Below are 22,697 nucleotides of genomic sequence, written 5' to 3'. Positions count from 1 at the left end.
TTTAATGTAGTTTTTAAAGAAAACAGATTTTTCTCTCAGATTATTGAAGATCTCACCATAGGCCAGTAGCACCTTGTTGCGATAGGAGCTGGTTGAGGTTTGTATTAGGGTTTGTCATTCTGCATATGCATACCTTTTTATTGGCTTATATCATCACTGTCAAGTGCCCCTTGGTCAATACGTAGCTCTCAGAAATTACCAGTATATTGGACAACAGCACAATGAGGTTATGTTGGCAGTATAATAACAGTTAAACAAGTCTGTGGTATAAGAGGAGGAGAGAAAATAAACTAGCAAAGCCTATCTGGCTGTTACAGTCCCATGTTGGCATTGTAAGCAGCTCTACTACCCTGCAAGCAACAAACATCAATGAATGGGTGGCATAAGCCTGTTTTAAAAATGCTCAGGAAGTAACACATTCATGAAGTTCTTCTCTTCACGCCTGAATGTTTACAGCGTATTGTACTTCAAAAGCCTACTCAGTTGATGTTGCCTTTTAAATTAGAAGATGATTCAATGACAACAAATGCACAATGTAGGCCAAGATTGGCGTTTTAGGCCCTGATTCCAAGTTTGCCAGAATAGAGATGCTATTTATCGCCCTTGAGGAATAATGATACCCTGGGGTACATTATATCTTGATTCAATAAATACTGACTATTCTGAATTTTTGGGGAATAACATATGGCTGTTGGTGCTTAACGCACCAAAAACTGCATGGTATGGTAAATACAGTATACTTTTCCTCTGTTAAACCTCGGCAGGTTTGACCTGTCAAATGTAAAGAAAGGTGAGGTATTCCAGAATACATACCCCTGTGAAAATGGGTCGGAAAACACTGACCCACCGGTAATCACGGGCTAAGTCTTTTTAATCATGTTGCTTGCAGAAGAACAAGATGGTACACCTTACCAGTGACATTTTTAGTTGCGCTGGGTATTTATAGACAATTGGAAATTTGCGTACACAAATGTGATTATAATTGGTTGATTCATTAAAGGTCATTATAGGGGCCAATAACGACTGCCTGACACCCACTTGTCTCAGAATTAAGTACTGTCTATGATTGTATATTAATAGACTCACCCATAAAACATATTTATTTAAATGTTCGACTACAGTAGATTTAGCCATACAATCAGGTATATCACGTGTAAACAACTAATACTGCCTTTACAAATACTTTACCCTGCTCATTCATTTGGTCCATTTCCAATTCCCTACACGGTAGGAATAGTACTGTCTTTGCTATTTTTGATTATGACAGTTACCTACTTTGTATATCCATCAAACATGGCTGTGCAGACTCATTAAGCTACTAATAATATTCTGAATTTAAATATTTTAGCTTTGCTGTCTCATGCAATCGAAAAAGTGGAACTGTGCGCTGCATTTGCAAAGGAAACTACGCTGGACCTAACTGTGAAAGGTAAGTGGATTTAATTTAGTAGAAACATCAATTTAATCAAATTTATTATTTTATGTAATGATACGTTAGCTAGTTCAATATTACCAAAGATAGTCAGTAACAAGTGAATTGATTTAATGAAATTACTCTAGAAAACTTAGAAAATCCATGAAAAAGGAGATTCTCCAATAAGATGAAGCGGAAAAGCAAAAATATGTTTTTCTTTCTATAATAACATTTTGACTACATGCTTCCATAATGTATGAGATCAGATCAATTTACTCGTTTGTACATCCATTGTTGCTTTTACATTTTTTCTACTTCATCTACATGTCTTGCATTTTGGTCACTTTAGAAATAAAAACAATAGATAAAATGGACATCTCATGTGGTACCGAGAGTGGTTGGCATGCTCTTTATATATGCTGAAAATACCGTACAGTCAATCCAATATTCACAGATCAAGTTGTCATCAAGCTGTCCTGGGTGAATTTCTACAGTACCTGATGTACTTGATGCAGGATAGCTTTCGAAGCAAATGTAAGGAGCATGCATGAGTAAGAAACATTTGGGATATGGTTTTTATCCAGTCAGCATGTGTGGAGGAGCAGGAACAGAGTTCCAAAAAGTCTGAAAAGGAGACTGTTTGTAAACCATTGGAGAAATAACCCCCCAAAATCTAAGGGCCTGATTTAGAGATTGGCAGAAACGTTACTCCATCACAAAGGTGATAGATGTCGTATCAGCCTTAAGTGAAAGAGCCATAGGGTATAATGTACTTTGAAATACGGATGATGGGTTATTATCTGTCACATTTATGATAGAGTAACCTGTCCTGCAAACCCCTAATCAGGTCATAACTCTGTAAAACCTCACAAACCTTTCTTAAAATACCTATAAACTTTGCACTCTCAAAAACATCAAATGCAAACACCATATTCAAAGAAATCACTAAGAAATCTACATACATCTCAAAATGTATCTCTTGAGACACCAGACGAATCTAAAAATCTAGTGTAATAGAAGTCCCCTAGACACTTCATATTAGTTATTTACAGTGGGTTCTGAATAATTTGCGAATGGCCCAATATAGTAGATCTTAAAAACACCCCCTCCTTAAGAAAGCCCATCTGTAAAACTTGCACATAGCAAAACAACATGTTGCTGTTGTTGCTTACTAACAGTGGTGGTAGTTACTGCAGTGAAATATAGCTATAGGTACGGAAGCATCTGCCCAGAAGGTACATTTCCATTTGTCCTTCTTCTGAAAGTATAATATGTTTTTTATTATCACGTTCTCCAACCATGTGCCATTTAGAAGACACTTCCGGTCTTTGCAGGTCTTTCCTTTTCAATCCATTGCTTAAGAAAGGTGCTGCATTGTCCAGACATCTGTCTCTTCCAATTTAAGCCATGCTGCTGTGGAGAACCAACCTATTGTTTATGACAAGCAGATCGCGTAGTTACAAACATGTTGTACCTGTACAAGCAACTACTTTGCCTGAAAGAATTAGTCCCAATTCATGAAATACTCATAAAAGCAATAATAGCCCCTGTTCAATTGCTATTTTATTCCTATACTTTAAGAATTATGAAATGTGGCACATGTACACGTCGCTATGCATCTTCTTGCATTTAATATATATATATATATACAGGGAGTGCAGAATTATTAGGCAAATGAGTATTTTGACCACATCATCCTCTTTATGCATGTTGTCTTACTCCAAGCTGTATAGGCTCGAAAGCCTACTACCAATTAAGCATATTAGGTGATGTGCATCTCTGTAATGAGAAGGGGTGTGGTCTAATGACATCAACACCCTATATCAGGTGTGCATAATTATTAGGCAACTTCCTTTCCTTTGGCAAAATGGGTCAAAAGAAGGACTTGACAGGCTCCGAAAAGTCAAAAATAGTGAGATATCTTGCAGAGGGATGCAGCACTCTTAAAATTGCAAAGCTTCTGAAGCGTGATCATCGAACAATCAAGCATTTCATTCAAAATAGTCAACAGGGTCGCAAGAAGCGTGTGGAAAAACCAAGGCGCAAAATAACTGCCCATGAACTGAGAAAAGTCAAGCGTGCAGCTGCCACGATGCCACTTGCCACCAGTTTGGCCATATTTCAGAGCTGCAACATCACTGGAGTGCCCAAAAGCACAAGGTATCCAATACTCAGAGACATGGCCAAGGTAAGAAAGGCTGAAAGACGACCACCACTGAACAAGACACACAAGCTGAAACATCAAGACTGGGCCAATAAATATCTCAAGACTGATTTTTCAAAGGTTTTATGGACTGATGAAATGAGAGTGAGTCTTGATGGGCCAGATGGATGGGCCCGTGGCTGGATTGGTAAAAGGCAGAGAGCTCCAGTCCGACTCAGACGCCAGCAAGGTGGAGGTGGAGTACTGGTTTGGGCTGGTATCATCAAAGATGAGCTTGTGGGGCCTTTTCGGGTTGAGGATGGAGTCAAGCTCAACTCCCAGTCCTACTGCCAGTTCCTGGAAGACACCTTCTTCAAGCAGTGGTACAGGAAGAAGTCTGCATCCTTCAAGAAAAACATGATTTTCATGCAGGACAATGCTCCATCACACGCGTCCAAGTACTCCACAGCGTGGCTGGCAAGAAAGGGTATAAAAGAAGGAAATCTAATGACATGGCCTCCTTGTTCACCTGATCTGAACCCCATTGAGAACCTGTGGTCCATCATCAAATGTGAGATTTACAAGGAGGGAAAACAGTACACCTCTCTGAACAGTGTCTGGGAGGCTGTGGTTGCTGCTGCACGCAATGTTGATGGTGAACAGATCAAAACACTGACAGAATCCATGGATGGCAGGCTTTTGAGTGTCCTTGCAAAGAAAGGTGGCTATATTGGTCACTGATTTCTTTTTGTTTTGTTTTTGAATGTCAGAAATGTATATTTGTGAATGTTGAGATGTTATATTGGTTTCACTGGTAATAATAAATAATTGAAATGGGTATATATTTTTTTTTTGTTAAGTTGCCTAATAATTATGCACAGTAATAGTCACCTGCACACACAGATATCCCCCTAACATAGCTAAAACTAAAAATAAACTAAAATCTACTTCCAAAAATATTCAGCTTTGATATTAATGAGTTTTTTGGGTTCATTGAGAACATGGTTGTTGTTCAATAATAAAATTAATCCTCAAAAATACAACTTGCCTAATAATTCTGCACTCCCTGTATATATCACGGAGCAACATAGGACCACAATAAAGTAGCCAGTCAGACAGCTGTTTTGGGAGTGTTTGCTGTGTTCCCATTATGTTTAATTAGGTTTTTACCCACTTTTTATTGTAGTCAAGGACATGGCAGCTATGACAGTGAATGTTTATAGGCCAGTACTGTTTGTGATATCCGTTGGCGACTCCTAAGCACCACCAGACTGTTGTATGCCTGGATATTGATAGAAAAAAGTGGTGATCTGCTGGTGTATGTGAAAGGTGTTAGAAGAAACTAAAGAAGTGTCTGTGGTATGTGTTTGGGGGTGTGCACGTATGTGTGTGTCTGTGTGTGTATAAGAGAGTGAAAGAGAATAGGGGTACACACAGAAATTCTGTCAATCCAGTTTGTTCCAGTTTTGTATACGTGAAAGGGAGAGTTCTTATAGGCAGTACTATTCCTTATTTTTCTCAAAGACTTGTAAATGTCATGTCCCAGTTTTGGATACAGGGCATCTGTGTCATCCCCCTCTGCAAATCAGTAGTGGGTTGAGATATGTTAAGGACTAGTTGGTTGAGACGAGTTTCACTGTTTTGACCTCTCTTCTGATGAAGTCTATCCAGTGGTGTCCAACATCTACAAAGTCTGCCCATTAGTGATTCTACTCAAACCTCATTGTCCCTGAAGGGTTTGGGTAAAATGGCATTTGTGAAGAAGATAGGTAGTTGCATTTTTATCCTCTAATGAACCAGGTTGGAATCTATATTATAATGATAAGCATATTATGTAATCAATTAATCTGTGTGATGCTTCTTCAAGTCACTGGTGAGTTCCCTTGTTTTCTGACCACTTAATTGTAAAGAGGCGGATGTCTGAATTTGTTTTCCTGACAGTTTCTTCAGAATCCCCACTCATGGGATGACTTTAGGATGCATCCTAAACACAATACCAAAGTTTAAGGACCACCACCCCCCCACACATTTTACAGTAAGAGATTCTTGTTCCCTCTCTTTTTTCAGTGCCACAGTATAATAAGGATGAGCCACCTGAAGTAAAGTTGGTACAGCCAAAACCAGTGGTGGCTGATGACTGAAAGCAGTGGTGGGGCACAAATACAAGATAGAATTGCACCTTGTGAGTGAGCCTCACTACCCACTTATTTCCATTCACCTACTCACCCACTGCCTTTGGTCGCCTACCCATTCACTCATCCACATTGTCATCCACTGCCATTCACACAACTCTTATACCCAGACACCCACATTTTCTCAGCCACTCAGTCAAGCCCTGCAAACACTTACTCAAACAAACACACATCGCCTCACCCATTTAGTATCCAGCAGTTTCAGTGATAAAAGCTACACTTTTATTTGAGCTGCATATTACATGTTTAATATGACATATCACATCATTAGTCTGCAGAAGAAATAGAACGAGCATAACTAGCCATGCTAAATTACTGGAACCATTACTGCCTTTGGGAGGCGAAACCAACTACAGAGGCAGTGAAGGGAAGGGAGAGGAGAGCTGAGAGAACAGATTTTTTTCTTATTGTCTGTAAAAAAGATAGAGCTCCAACCTACTTGTGTGCAGGGTTGTCTTTTGCATATTTATGACTTGATGTCTTCAGGTCACACTCCTGTCTCCCAGAGAGCCCTGGATGAAGTTATTTATTGTATTTATTCAATTTCTCTGCCACAGACTCCTTGTAATGCAGGAAAAGGGGATTTCTTTTGTGCAATGCCACATTCTCTTTTTAAAATGTGACCTCTGGTAACTTGCTTCTCAACCGACCCTTAACCATTGCGTCATGTGGGGCGTGGTCAGTAAGGCCTTCTGATCACACCCCACAATTTGAGTATATAGGAAAGGGTGGAGCAATAATATCAATATCAGAGTGGGATAAAGTTTTTAGAAACCCGGGCTGAACAGAAAAACGCTCCAGGCTGTTTACTATCAGGGCTCCTGGTGGAGGAGGAGATAAACCAGGGACGTCACTGCATTCTGAGAAAATGTAGGGGCTTTGCGTGGGCAAGCTCTGTCAGCCCTACTGTACAGCTTTCGGCCACATACTCATGCATACACAGTGGGGCTTTTGAAAGTGCACAACTTTCACTCCAAAATGTTGTGCAGAAAATGTTTTACTTTCATCATGTATTTAAATATATGCTTCACTAGAGAGGCCAGAAAAGGCTAGGGACAGTGGGGCTTTTGAAAGTGCACAACTTTCACTCGGAAAATGTTGTGCAGAGAATGTTTTACTTTCATCATGTATTTAAATATATGCTTCACTAGAGAGGCCAGAAAAGGCTAGGGGTGCAACCCCTTAGCCCTTGAACACCAGCCGACCCTGGCCCAAACATCAAACTACAATAATAAGACATTAATTTTGTGAAATGTTATAAACTACATTATAGTTGGTGAAGGTGTCTGACTGAATGACTATCAAACTGAGAAAGCCATTAACTCAACAGAGTAAGGTGGTAGTGTGACAGGTCGGGTGTTGAGATGACGTGCTGGACCTGAAGTTGGCTAAGTAAGGAATTATGCTGGATGGAAGGGAAGTATAGTCTTATAGTCTCGTATAGACGTGGTAAGTGAGCAGATGTGGATTATGTTGAACTAAAGGACAACTGTAGGACATTGTACTAGAGTGGCAGAGGTAGAGGTGATGATACAAATCGATGATACAAGATTTATAGAAAGGAAGGAATCGCAAAGCAAAGGGCACAGGGCAGTGCATGCTTCAATATTAGAGCTAGGAAAGAATAACTGTGAGGTTTAGCTCAGTCCTTTAAAATGTGATAAAGATGGGGAGGATCCAGCACAGGAACGTTTGTTTATTCGGTGCAAATGAAATTTTGTAGTTGTTTTCATTCGTAGCATATAGCTTGCACAGTTGATATGTAGAGCCAATGGTGTACCCATGGATAGTGGCTATTTGTGTGAAAGGCGATTGGCAAGTCTCAGAGATATTCTGATTAAAGGGAATCGTAGCTATCCTAACAATGCTAATGGAAATCCTTTGATAATTCTGCTAGATTTTTGTACATGTATTTTATGAGTGGTACGGGTGGTTCAGAATGTATTCAAAGATGAATTCAATAATTCACTTAACTCTTTGCTAAATCTTCGTTTTCTCCGCTTCCAATCAAAGAATCCCTGGATGAGTTTGAAGGTATCTATCAAAACTGCTACTTTGTGTGTATAACTTTCCTACTTTGAAGACGTTTCTGCACTGACAACTTCAGCATGCAAGGAAGACAATTATATATTCAGATTTCATGTGTAGAATAGTTGAACTTTATTTCGAGTCTGATGCTAAGACTTTTCAAGTTCTTTAGAGGTGAGAAGGTGCCACCTGCCTAATCTCTAGAACCTGGGATCTTTGACAAACACGGACTCACCTACCACACCATATTGAGCTACTTGAAGTGACTTATGATGATTCACAAAGGAAAAACTAACATGAGTGTGTTGCTCACAGGATCGCAAACGTCCGCATGTCTAGCATGTCTTACAGATCTCATAATAATATACTAGCACATTCTGAAACTATGCTTAAACCATTTTTAAACATTTGCACCAGCGTAGGGGTTCAGTAGTACACAGACATGTGTATGCCAATATGTACAGTGTGTGCTGCTGAGCTTTGATATCTTTGCTAATGGTTAAAAACATGCTTTAAAGATTGTTTTTTCTAATGACATATATATTTTAGAATAGAGTCGCGCTGAATGTGAGACTTTCGAATTTTGAACAATTCATTCATTTGTAAGCTATATTTATCTCGTGTGAATAAGTGCCATTCAGTTCTGTAGGCCACAGGCTTCAGTGATTCATCTAAATGTGACTTGAGTACTCCTAACTTAGCTTAGGCATTGAAGGCCTGATCTCTACCTGTAAAAGAGATTAAATTCCAGATTTCGGAGTGACATAGTATTTGCAGTGTTTATCTCTGGAAGAGTGACAAAGACAGAGAATGTGTTGTTTCTTGTTGGGTTTGAGCTGTGAAGAAACGTCATTGAAAAACAGAAGCAGATTATTGCACTCCAATGAGACCGTTCACTTAAAATTAATTCAACAGGCTTTTTTCATTGTTCGATTTAAACAGTGCGTTGTGCTTCATGTGAAACGACTTGATCTTGAAGTCAGCTTTTACAGAGTCCAGAGCTGAAAAGTCTTAGAGTTGTCAAAATGACAAGGAATGAAATGCGTTTACTGTCATTTTCGTCTACTTAGTGAAGTTAGACAGTGTTTCTCCTTTTATCAAGTTTATGTGAGAAGAGTGGGGTACTTTTTGCATGTTCATAGAAAGGAGAAAATGTTTTTAGAATGCCAATGAAGAATAAAATGTGTTATGTGTGCTGTTTTCAAATAACTGTAAGAGGCATTTAGGTTTACAGTTGAACAGAAAGTCTAATAACATTTGCTACACAATTCTATTTAAACTTCAGGAAACAAACTCGGTAGCACAAACTATGCCTCTTAGAATATATTGACATGTATTCGAAGTTGTAAGTAATTGATTTTATTTATATAATATTTTCAAGCATAGTTTTATGGGTAAAACATAACTATTTAGGGTTCAGTTTGTTTCTTGTGGCTTTAGTTAGAGATTTATGGTACCACTAATGCAGTGACTGCTATCATGACTGAGGTTAAGATGATCTTAGTAATTTGAAAAAGTCTTAAGGACATGATCTTGTCATTCGCTGTAACCACTTTTACTTAGATGGAGGTTTTTTTCTGGAGCGCACAACTGAAGATGAGCCCATTGAGCGTGTAAATGCATTTGGCAACCAGAGTGGACACTGGGACCTGGCCAGACAATCAGAATTCTCCCTTTGCTGGCTATATTTGACGTTATAAACCAGAAAAGGAAGCATTCAGTGGCTGGTCAGGGCCTAATAATTCGCTAGGTTTTTTGTGGCCAAATAGAGAATGCTGCATAAGCATAAGCAGCTGCTCACCTGAATGTTTGGGTGAAAAAAATGGATCTAGCCTCCTGCAGCGCTCCAACAATCGCTTTTCTGCTGGTCCACACATGGCTGTCTGGACTCCTCCCCTTGCTTTCAACAAGTGCGAAGCCACATCAGCAAAAAAGCAGTAGAAAACATAAACACATCTTTTCTATATTTCTGATTATTTTCATCTAGGTTACAGAACCACGGGGACAGCAATCACGAGCTGTTAGAGCTCGATAGTGCAGGCAATACCAATTTATTAGATGTCTTGCTCTGAGGTGATTTAGATGCAATTTAACATTTAATTCTTTTAATTTCCTTTTTTCTTTTACTAGAGAAGAACATCTAATTTGTGAGATTTTTCCTATTTTTCATGAATTACTTATTTGCTGGTTTGCTGTCAGTGTAAGCATTATTTGTCTTTAACATGAGAGTTCACCCCCTTATTGGGCCATCCCAAACCTATCTTCCTTGGGGATCTTTAATACTTTTTTGTTGGGGAGAAACATAACTAGTCCTCCTTACTCTTTGGGTGGTTATTGTCAAATTCATGTTCAGATCGATCCACTCAGAAATCACAATTTACTTTAATTCTCCCTCAGAAGAGACAGGGTGAACACTGAGCCTATATCTTTCAGTAGTTGCGGCCTTTAATATGTATACAAATGCTATTTGTGTAGTGTTGCCTGTGGATTTAGATGATATCCTGTTTCTGTGAAGGTTTTTTTTTTTTTACGTTCTCTGTCGATAAAGTTTTTGAACTAATGTTCCATGAGTTTAATTTGAGAACATTAATATTGGTGACTAATAGTTAAAAAAATTATCGGTATCTATTGTTTGCCACCCTGCACATGCCTGTTTACAATAGCAGAGTCATCTGTGCCAAATGTGAAACCATCATGCTAACCCTGAGGGTGGTGTTGAAGGCAAGGAAGGAAAGTGGCCTCAGAGTAATTCCCATTGTTTCTCACTGGAGTGGTAGTGGTAGTCTGTAGTGGTAAAAATAAACTAACTGTACTACTAAATGAAAAGTAATATTGAGCACACCGACATAGTGAGCACTGACTAACAGAGCGCCTGCAGGTCCTCTATACAAGGTACTGACCAATTTACAAGCAAAACTATGACAAGAAAAATAAATAGATGCCTCTTTATTAGCAAGGTGTGGTGAGCTAATTCAGCACTAAGAACAATATCAACACTTGAAAACATAATACTGAAACAAACATACATATTGGTGCTCGTACAAAATATTTAGGAGTCTATTCATAAATTAATGTTGCCATGGAAGGAGGAGTACTCCAGTATACTCTCGTGTCCTCTCACATATCTATGTGAATTGACTGCAAAGTATCTACTATGGGAAGAAATGAGAATCACTGAGGAATAGTCATTTGGATTTATTACAAATAGAAAGGACTGTGCCCGCCTTGCATTTTTACCAACACGAAAATGGACATGTGAGAGTATGTAAACAAAGACTCCTGTAATACTACTCCCTGTACTCATAAATATTTTTTAAATCAACGCCTAAGTGATCAAATGACAAAACAAAAATATAACCATATTCCTTAAAGCTTAAATGTCATGAAAGTTGCCTGTAAAAGAGTAAAGAAAATGCCTACATGCAACGGCCAAAGAGCAGAAAAGATAGAAGGAGAGCGTTGAAGAACCAATTACAAAAGGTAAGTAAATGTACACAGTCCAGGGAATTCTGCAGACTGGAGCATCCCTGTCTGCAACGCATGTGACTGTACTACAAGGTCTTGAGCCGTAACTGAATAAAATGCAGACCAATCAGAAAAAAACATTCAGTCACCAAATACGCTGTTATCATCAGCTCGTTGGATTCTCAATATAGGTATCCTGGGACCCTGCTCGTCTGCTCCATCACATTCTCACCCACCTCTAGTCACGTATGGTGTAATCATGGATGCTGATTACTGTTCCCTACATGTTATTGTCTTTTTTTAAAAAATTGTTTATGTCTCAGTGCTTCACTAGTCATCATGTTAAAACATTTAAGAGCTAAAGTATAACAAATAAAATGACCCCCAAAACCTAGAATGGCAGAGTAGGAGGCATTGTTTGAGGAATAAACCTTGCATTAAAATCTTAAAATACCGAATGTCTCTGAAAGTATGTTTATCAAACCACATATTTTGCCAGTGCAATGCCGTCAGAATAAAAAGCAGCCTTTTTACATCAAACTCATTTCAGCCTCTTCTATGGTTCTTTTGCATGCACTCAAACTTGGAAGCTTAACATGAGGAGCTACATTTCAAAGAATACTGCAAATGAAGCACATCAGCAGAAACAAGGCATGTGAAATGTGCGTGTACTGCTATTCACTGATCCAGGCAGTGGATACAAATTATATTTAAAAACAAAAGCGCTCTGCGGGTGGTGGGAGAGTTAAACGAGGCTCAACCTGTTTATTTTGAGGCAGAAAGTTGACATCCTGTTATTCTTCAAGAATGTCAGGCTCATAAACACTAGCAATTGGAGACAGTTAAAAGGCTGTGGAGATTGGCAGCGTCTGTGGAAATGTCATATTAATTGTAACTTCATATGCTGAACAGCTGTCATTTTCCCCATACAAAGCAGAATCGCGTTTGATCATGTGTATAGACTTGTTAGCAAAGCCCTGTTTTGTGCTGTATCCTTTTAAGAAAAATAATGGAATTAGAGACAAATTAAACTGTGGCTAGTATCAGAAACACTAACCTTCAATAATGAGTGGCTCAGTTCATTTTCGCTTGTTTCTCCCTGAGGTCCCCGATTTAACCCAAGTGAAGAGATTATGGTTCTCCATATACCTCGTGGCTATCCTTTGAACTCAAACATAGTTTGCAGCCGACAGCAACTTGTGACAGCGGTTGCCACATGAAGTACCCACACAAGGCACAAGTGGATAAGTGTGGCACAATGGTTAGAGCGGCAGACCCTGATGTAGCGCTCTGGCCCAGGACCAGGGTTAAATTCCCAACTTAGTGGGTCTTGGGCACAATTCCCTTGGACCAGATAATTCTCGCCTCAGTATCTAATTAATGGGTCCTACTCTATAACTCAGGGCAATAGCTTGCTTAATCTCCACAACAGCCCTGACAGCACTTGGATGCCTGGGGTTTCCCAGGAGTGGGTGTCTCACAGGGAAAAGCCAGGAGGGGTTCCACAGCGGTATGCATACAGTGCCTTGAGACCCTAACGGGTGAGAAGTGTGAAGTCTTACAAGACCACAATAAGCAAGCCATCGAGATGGTAGAGTATTTCCAGAGTATTACTAGTTGTTAGTGGCATTTACCCTGTTCGATTGCCCTCGTTGCATGAGCTATAACTCCATGATTACACTTAAAGTCGGGCTGTCCTCAGACTTCAGTCATACAGAGAAACTGCAAGCACAGATCTGCTGATATTTACCCAACAAGAAAGGCAAGTCTCTCTTCACACCATTATGTTATGGGACATCATACGCAAGTCAAAAGGAAAATAGCTTACACAGAATGTAGCCTCAATTGAACCAAGCATTGGTCAGCAGTGGCAAAGCCAATAGGTCGCGCCTATGTGCTAGATATTTCTTTGGCAATTAGGTGGTGGTGGGTAATGGAAGGGTGGCTGAAGCTGAGTAACAGAGGGTGAGGATGGAGGTGGATAACAGGATCATTTAAAAAAGCGCTATGAATCAAAGATGGGGAGGGTGGGAGAAGAAACAGGGACGGAAGGATGGAGGAAGAAGAAACAGGGATGGAGGCTAGGTGGGAGATTAAGAAGAAAGAGGGACATGGTTGTGAGTAGGTAAAAAAAAGTTCTATGCCACAGCCAGCATTCACTGCATGATAGAGCTCTTTTCAGAAGAAAAAAATACTTGAATCACAGTTTGAGCAGCTCATGTCCAGCAGTGGGCATTAATCAATCATAATTAATATGTGCCTCGTCCATGAGCCATGGAAAGAAAAGGAAGTGGCTCATTGAAATCGCTGCCCAAATAGGAGGCAGCAAAGAAGACAGACTATGATGCCACAGAATGGCAAACAATGAGTGTGTTCCAAGCCCATTACTAAACACAAGAGTCTTGCAAGCGAGGGCGCTTGTGTTAGGACATGCTTACGCAGGCAAGACCTGAAAAAACAATAATGCCAGGAGGGGTCAAAATCACACAAGCCACAAAAAATTGTTGCGATGTATTTGAGTTAATGCACATGCATATGAGCGGATGATGGTGAATCGCAAGTTGTAAAGTGTAAGCCGTGGGCTAAAATATTGAAGTGTCAGTGTGATAGTGTTCAGTCAGCGCTGCACCAACAAAGCAATGCAGTTGATGCTATAAAATACCGCGAGAACAATCGTGCCAAAGAAGAACAGCAAGCCCCTTCATGCAGCCAGCATGGGCAAACATCAAAAACATTCCAATAGTGCTCAAACAATTAAAGGCATGGGAAATAAGCAATGCCTCTGGAGTTAGGCTGCATGACAGAGTCATTTTTTCCAAGGCGGTAGAATAATTATGTAAGGAATGTCTGGCTGCATAAATGAAAATATTGAAACCTCGAGACGAACCAATGTTTATTTTTTGTCATAGTTGTTTAATATTTAGAAGCTTTAAATTGATACATTTCATATTCAAAATATTGTTCTGCCTGAAACGTGCATGCACGAGGATACAACTTTGAAACTCTATCCTGTTTTTGAAAAGTCAAATCTTTAATGAGATAAGGGTATCGTTGGACATTACTACCTCATTGATTTTGGTTTAGTTTGTTTAGCTTCTGTTAAACTGTGCAAATGGGAGAGATAAATATATACATATTTGCGGCAAGAGCTATGTCATTTAGTGGTAGGGACTTTGCAGACTTGAAGTATGGGCCGTGCTCCATGCACTGGAAGTCGAAGAGACCACGTATTCCCATACAGTTTGAGAGAAAAGAAATTAATACTATTTCAAACTTTCAATTAAACCTTTCTGGCAGTGTGAAGGACAAAATGAATGTTTTGCTGCAAGTATGAGATTGACAAAAGCCTATTACTAACTAAGCCAGATGGAATGGAAGCCAGGACGGGAAACACAAATGTAATTGTCAGAGTTCCTTTGTTTTCTGTTCGGAGACATAATTAATTTTATGTGGAGACGACAGTCTGATACATGTAAGTTACCTTTGATGTATTTGGAAACGTAGCCTTCATCCTTGGGCACAATTGTGGCCTTCTTGTAAAATCAAGCGTTAAGAGTTGGCTGGTTGATGCAGTTTTGTCCTTGTCACACTGGCAGTTATTCTTTGAAACGAATGTGAACTCCATAATGAAACGTTCAGTTGTTTCCGCACTGATGGTGCTTCAGTTCGTTTTGCCGATAGTTGCTTCCGGCCAAGAACAATTCTTAAGTTCTTTGTATTGCAGTACACGTTGCCTTCTGGATGGAGCAGAATTGGCTGACATTAAATTCTGGCAACCTGAAAGGTAAACTTATAGCATCTGAAACCATCCGATGTTCAATGATGGCTGTTGGGTAATAATGGTGTTTAGTTGATCCAAGGTCGCCATTCGCTTAAACAGGTGCCCCTAGACTATGAGTCTGGTTCACCTGTGTGTTGTCTGGAGGTTACAACTACTCTTGTAAGGTTATCATCTAGAATTATTGTTGATTATCTGTGCTTGATGGGCTTAAATTGGAAGACGAGCCTACATATTGGAACATGTTCCTCTTTTTGAGTCAAGTACTGCTAGTTTCCAAAGCCAGCACTGAAATCTAAGAAGCGTCTGTCTTTAGATCAGGTTGCTGTCATAATGTATGTATCCCACAGACTCCCTGATCAAAGGACCGTTACTTTGAGAGAGGAGGCATATATATTGCAGTTGGACAAGTGAAATTCTTCTAAGCACTTCCTTCCTAATGGATAATTGCACAAGGGTTGGAATAAGCGAGTTTTCGAATCCCTTTTGTAAAGGACAAGTGATATGTCTCAGTACAGATGTCTGATGAACAAAAGCCCCTGGCCGGATAAACAGTAATGCGTTTCTAGTTACATTAAGTTCTGGGGAGGTGAGAAAGTTTGGTTAAGCAGTGAAGAAGGCTTCAAGGATAGTGTATATTTCCACAGAGGCTTTTAGAGATTTTCCTATTGCTGCATTTGGAGGAGGGTTCAGAAGCTTTGAATGCAAATGACTGATAAGATAGTTCTGCGGTTCTATATCCATTTCTCATTTAGTCCAACAAAGTCACCCGATGTACGAGTAAATCTACAAGTCCACCCCTTGACCTCCATTCTGGTGCTGCATCTTCCAGTATTCACAGGCTACAGATCTTCATCTGCATCACTCAGATCATGATACCCTCTCTGGATCAGTTCAACCCATGCACTCTGTCCCTCACTGTCTCACCCCTAATTGCATCCCTCACACTGGGCAGCCCACATTATTAATACTTCACCGCACCGCATGACAATTAAGATGCACACATGAATTCAAGCCATTTTTTATTCCACCTATCTATGCATGTGCCAAACAGCCAAACTTTGTTTTCCTACTGATGATAATGCATATCTCCATGCAAAGATACTATAGACCACCACCTGACAAACTTATTGAGCACCTCGAGTGAAAATAATTGGTCTCTCCATGTGGCATATTTCTTGGACACTGAGAATACCATAATCAATGTTCTTACACTTCATTACTGAACTTCATAGATTAAATGACCTATCACAAATCTAATCGATCCTTTCTCATGAGATCAACCTCTTTGACATTACTATGACAAATACTGACACTGCATTGTAGAAATCACAGTAATAGTGGGCTAGTCATAACAGTTTCTGATCCCTTTGCATTAAACTTGCAACGCATTCAGTAAATAGATATGGCAAAAGCCTTAAGGGTTTAGAAAGGTCGAGCATCTGAAATCATGTACTCTGCTGTCCCCATTCAGATTACCCATCAGAAGACAAAAAATTCCTTAGCCAGGAATTATACTAGTGACGTGCAAAAACAGATGACCTCATCTCAGCATTTATATTCAAAATTTACCAGTGCTCCTTATTTCACTAAAAACCAAGCCAGTGAAAAGCAGAGGTTAGATTTTTAAAAGTGGCAAACTAATGCTGAAACATCATACTCGCTCACAGACTGATATGTCAGTCCTACCTTATCCTTGCCAAAAAATCGAACTTTCACACAACGTTTTCAGTTGAAAAATGAGCTGAGGAAATCTTTGTAAAAAACAATCTACATCATTGATTTTGATTGCAGACATGCATCAGAGCTTAGACAAAAGTAGCTGAAAGCTCAATTAACCTCATACATGACTCCAATTCCCTTTGTTCAAAACTTGGCTGTCAGAGGGCATTTTTTTTCTCAACCTAAAAAATACAACATAGCACGCACACACATTGTAACCTAAATCAGTTTTCTCTAAGTAACTATCAACCCATCTGTTAGAAATGGGGTCTTTGGTTGACAGTCAGGTTACCCCCTGTTCAAGCAAGGACCCTCACTCTAGTTAGGATAAAAGAGAATCACCCTCAGCTAACCCCTGCTTACCCCCTTGGTAGCTTGGCAGAGCAGTAGGCTTAACCTCAGAGTGCTGGGCGTAAAGTATTTGTACCAACACACACAGTAACTTAATGAAAACACTACAAAATGACACAACACCAGTTTAGAAAAATAGGAAATATTTATCTAGACAAAACAAGACCAAAACGACAAAAATCCAACATACACAAGTCAAGTTATGATTTTTTAAAGGTTTAAAATAAAAAGAGTCTTTAGGTAGTTGTAACAACACACTAGCGCTGCTAGCGTGTAAATGTACCTGGTTTGCGTCAAAAATAACCCCGCACGGGCGGTGTGCGTCGAAAGTAACCCTGCACGGCTGTGTGCGTCGAAAACAACTCGGCACGGCGGTGCGCGTTGAAAAAGCCAGCCACACGACGATCCGAAAGTCCCGCGGCGCAGGGTGCGATCTCTCAGCCTCCGTCAGCGATGCTGCGCGTCGTTTCTCCTGCTCCGGGCGTCGGTTTTTCGGTCGCGTTTCCTGCGGCGTCGTTTCTCAGCTGCGGAACCGGCGTCGCGTCGTTTTCTCAGCCGCGATCGGATTCGCGTCGATCTTTTCTCCGCACGGGGCTCGGTGCGTGTATTTTTGTCCTTAGGCTGCTAGCCTCTCCTTTCAGGGTCCCAGGAACTGGAAGGGCACCACAGAGCAGAGTAGGGGTCTCTCCAGAGACTCCAGGTGCTGGCAGGAAGAAGTCTTTGCTATCCCTGAGACTTCAACAACAGGAGGCAAGCTCTACATCAAGCCCTTGGAGATTTCTTCTTCAAGATGGAAGGCACACAAAGTCCAGTCTTTGCCCTCTTACTCTGGCAGAAGCAGCACTGCAGGAAAGCTCCACAAAGCACAGTCACAGGCAGGGCAGCACTTGTTCCTCAGCGATCAGCTCCTCTCCAGGCAGAGGTTCCCCTTGATTCCAGAAGTGTTTCTAAAGTTTGTAAGTTTGGGTGCCCTTCTTATACCCATTTTAGTCTTTGAAGTCACCTTTCTTCAAAGGGGACTCACACCTGCTTGTGAAATCCTGCCTTGCCCAGGCAAGGCCTCAGACACACACCAGGGGGTTGGAGACAGCATTGTCAGAGGCAGGCACAGTCCTTTCAGATGAGAGTGACCACTCCACCCCTCCCTCCTAGCAGAGATGGCTAATCAGGAAATGCAGATTACACCCCAGCTCCCTTTGTGTCACTGTCTGGTGTGAGGTGAAAAACAACCCAACTGTCAAACTGACCCAGACAGGGAATCCACAAACAAGGCAGAGTCACAGAATGGTTTAAGCAAGAAAATGCTCACTTTCTAAAAGTGGCATTTCCAAACTCACAATCTTAAAATCAACTTTACTAAAAGATGTATTTTTAAATTGTGAGTTCAGGGATCCCAAACTCCACATGTCCATCTACTCTCTAGGGGAATCTACACTTTAATCATATTTAAAGGTAGCCCCCATATTATCCTATGAGAGAGAGACAGACCTTGCAACAGTGAAAACGAAATTGGCAGTATTTCACTGTCAGGACATATAAACCACATTACTATATGTCCTACCTTATCCATACACTGCACCCTGCCCTTGGGGCTACCTAGGGCCTACCTTAGGGGTGCCTTACATGTAGGGAAAGGGAAGGTTTAGACCTGGCAAGTGGGTACACTTGCCAAGTCGAATTTACAGTGTAAAATTACACATACAGACACTGCAGTGGCAGGTCTGAGACATGATTACAGAGCTACTTATGTGGGTGGCACAACCAGTGCTGCAGGCCCACTAGTAGCATTTGATTTACAGGCCCTGGCACCTCTAGTGCACCTTACTAGGGACTTACTAGTAAATCAAATATGCCAATCATGGATAAACCACTTACATACAATTTAAACAGGAGAGCATATGCACTTTAGCACTGGTTAGCAGTGGTAAAGTGCTCAGAGTTGAAAAGCCAACAGCAACATGTCAGAAAAAATTAGGAGGCAGGAGGCAAAAAAGACTGGGGATGACCCTGCATAAGCAAAAGTCCAACACGACCCCCTACCAGCCTAAAGCCAGGGGAGAACAATCAATACCTTGATGTACTTCCCTGATTGGGGCGATAGAACAGGGACCCAGGCCCACAACAGCAGGGGCATGTTCCAGTTCTACGCCTTCCTGACTCCAGTTGGATCCCTCTGTCCATACTCTCAGGGCCCACTAAGCTAACCCATGGGGAACCCTTCTCCACATCTACAGACACCATCTGTGCAACACCTAACTTTACTTTGCTCACAGATGTATTGCAATGGGCAGATAGTACCACCAGGGCCAACACGGTGGTGTTGCCCACTCCACCCCCGGGGTGTGACTCTCGTCCTCCCCCCCCCAGGGGCAACTCTGTCCACCAGGACAGCAAGCCACAGTGGCCCCAGACAACTGTCAGGGATGAGAGCCCGACCTCAGGCCTCTCTAACCACTGTGACTGTGGAGAGTGGGGGGTGGTAGCCCCAGGTGCCTGGCACCCTTTGACCACTCTCTCTTCCACCAGGTCAGGGATGTTAACCTGACCCTGGTCCTCCCCTCTGGGGCTCTGTACCCTCCCTGCAGAAGCGGCACCCCCAGAGTCAAAAACTGTCAGGGTGCTTGTAGAAGCAGTCCTGCACAATTCTTCCATCAGTGCAGGGATGTTAACCTGCAACTGATCCTCCAACCTGGGGTCTGTACCTTCAGGTTGGACCAGGGCCAGGGGTGAGGCTTCCCTCCCCCTGCCCTCTCTTCTGGGGTCCTGAACCACCCAACTAGGAGTGGCCCCCCCAGAAGACAACATGGTAGGGGCACTGTTAGCAGTAGCCCCTTCCTCCAGGTCAGGGGGGACACCCTTAACCTGGCCTCCCAATCCAGGGTCTGTACCCACAGACTGGATCACTGCCTGGCAAACCAGGACTTCCTGGGGGGCATACCTACCCCCTACCAGGTCAGAGTTTACCCTCTGAACCTGGTCATCCAACCCAGGGTCACCACCCGGCGGTTGAACCACTGCCTGGCACACCAGGACTTCCTTGGGAGCACACTTACCCCCCATCAGGTCAGAGTTTACCCCCTGAACCTGATCATTCAACCCAGAGTCACCACCCTGCGGTTGAACCATTGCCTGGCACACCAGGACTTCCAGGGGGGCACACTTACCCCCCTCAAGGGACACACTGTCCCGAAGGGCCACACAAGAGTCTGGCTGGCGCAGGTCTCCTGACCTCTGCCCATGTGACAGAGTCTGGATTCCCCCCAGCCCAGAAATGGTCTCACCAAGGTCATTCATGGGGGGCTCTGCTCTCAGAGCTGACCCCTGACCCTCCAGGTTCTCCACTGGGGTCCGCAACCCCCTCTCAACCCTCTGTCTGGACTTCTGCACCCCCTCACTAGGAGTGGTACTGCCAGACACCAGAACTGGTGGGACGCTGGCTACAGCCGCCCCCCCAAGTTCTCCTGACACTGTGGGGTCTCCCTCAACAGATGGCCCTATGGTACAGGCTAGGCTCCCCTCCTGGTGTTCCCGCAGGGAACCCTCCAGGACCTGGGACCGGATCTCGGGCACCTTGGGCCTCAACCCATCCCCATTCCCTCTCCTCTGAGACTGGACATGGGGTCCCTCACCCATCCCACTACACTGGGACCTACCTGGGACACTACAATCCTTCCCTACCTCACCTGGTTGGGAACTACCTAGACCACTCCTCTCAGGAGCACCCCCAAATGCCTCTTCAGACTCTGTGGTACTCACCCAGAAGTCTGCCTCCATTGTAAGCTCCCTGGGGTCAGAGAACTCACACTCCACCTGGTGTTGGCATAGCTCTGGAAAATAAGGACTAGACATATGCTCTCCAGCAATTACATCACTCAGCCCCTCACATGAATTAACCAAAGTACCCTTCACCCAACCATCCAGTGACTCTGCTTTGAAAAAGCACCCCACATCACCCTCCTGAGACTGGTGGGACAGTACCTGACTGTCCCTGACACTCAACCCACACTCTTCTGGGATGTCTTCACACTCCATAACCAGGACTTCTACCTGGGGGGAACCCCTCTCCCTGTCACTCTCACCTAGAGTCAGTAGAGTGTCCCTCCCACCGGTAGGAATATGACTCCCCATGCCAGTTCCCCAATCCACCTCAGGGACCCTGTGCATCACTGGAGCTACCTCATACCCCTGAACCTCCTGGCGTGTGTTAACTCCCTCCTTCAAGTAGGGCACCACCTCTCTGGGCATGTGCACTTCTGCAGCATCACTGGATATACAATTGTTGCTGCCACCATTCCAGCTGGACTCAGCCCTCATGACTTCCAGCTCTTTCAATTTAAGCTCGTAAGCATAAATCATTTTTTTAATCTCTAAGTTCCTCCTCCTTTCTTCCAACTTTTCCCACCTGTCATACTCCCTTTGTATCCTCAACTTTTCTGCCTCCAACCGGCGAACCCTTTCTGCCTGTCTGTCCTGTAACTCTTCAGGAGTCAGACCCTTGGGTGACACCCTGCCATCCCTCCTGGGGACCCTCCCCCCAGGCGTAACAGGTTCTTCCACTACACCACTGTGTATCCTCTGCACTTCCCCACCCACATTCTCCTCCTCTGTGTGCCCTCCAGCCTTCTTGATTGTCACCCCGGCCCTCTGTGCCTTTTGCAGCTCCCCCTCCCTGGTGGAGCTCTTAGTGGGACAGTCAAGATCTTTAAGGAACTGTTTCAATTGAGCAACTGAGTACTCCTTCAGTTTCTCCATTTCAAACACAGCTCCAGCTGTTGCATCTCCAGATTGAGACATGATGGTCACAAGTGCAAAGTTCCAAAGGCAGAAAATAAGTTCCCAATGAAGTAAAAAGAATCAGTCAAGGGATCAGCAAAATCATGGAAGTAGAACAAAAAGAGTCCTTAAGAGAAAAATCAAAAGATCACCAAACAAGTAGTATGTGGTCACGTAGTGGTCTGAGATCAAAACAGTAGTGTACACTTAATTACTGTATGTCAAGTACAAATACAAGTCCAATCCCGACCGCTGGTCACCAATGTTAGAAATGGGGTCTTTGGTTGACAGTCAGGTTACCCCCTGTTCAAGCAAGGACCCTCACTCTAGTTAGGATAAAAGAGAATCACCCTCAGCTAACCCCTGCTTACCCCCTTGGTAGCTTGGCAGAGCAGTAGGCTTAACCTCAGAGTGCTGGGCGTAAAGTATTTGTACCAACACACACAGTAACTTAATGAAAACACTACAAAATGACACAACACCAGTTTAGAAAAATAGGAAATATTTATCTAGACAAAACAAGACCAAAACGACAAAAATCCAACATACACAAGTCAAGTTATGATTTTTTAAAGGTTTAAAATAAAAAGAGTCTTTAGGTAGTTGTAACAACACACTAGCGCTGCTAGCGTGTAAATGTACCTGGTTTGCGTCAAAAATAACCCCGCACGGGCGGTGTGCGTCGAAAGTAACCCTGCACGGCTGTGTGCGTCGAAAACAACTCGGCACGGCGGTGCGCGTTGAAAAAGCCAGCCACACGACGATCCGAAAGTCCCGCGGCGCAGGGTGCGATCTCTCAGCCTCCGTCAGCGATGCTGCGCGTCGTTTCTC

At 42.5% G+C, this 22,697-nt stretch overlaps 1 protein-coding gene across 1 annotated transcript in view; it reads left to right on the top strand.

Moving 5' to 3' along the window:
• The window catches only part of LAMA4 (laminin subunit alpha 4), a 557,086-nt gene that overhangs the window by 142,729 nt on the left and 391,660 nt on the right, over positions 1-22,697 (top strand). Inside the window, exon 4 of the mRNA XM_069234539.1 lies at positions 1,349-1,429. Coding sequence (XP_069090640.1) covers positions 1,349-1,429 — 81 coding nt within the window. The remainder of the gene's footprint in view (positions 1-1,348; positions 1,430-22,697) is intronic.

This window comes from Pleurodeles waltl, chromosome 5 (assembly GCF_031143425.1).
Source record: "Pleurodeles waltl isolate 20211129_DDA chromosome 5, aPleWal1.hap1.20221129, whole genome shotgun sequence".
Lineage (NCBI taxonomy): Eukaryota > Metazoa > Chordata > Amphibia > Caudata > Salamandridae > Pleurodeles > Pleurodeles waltl.
The sequence above is the reverse complement of the archived record's forward strand: the minus strand, read 5'-3'. Positions and strand labels throughout refer to the sequence as shown.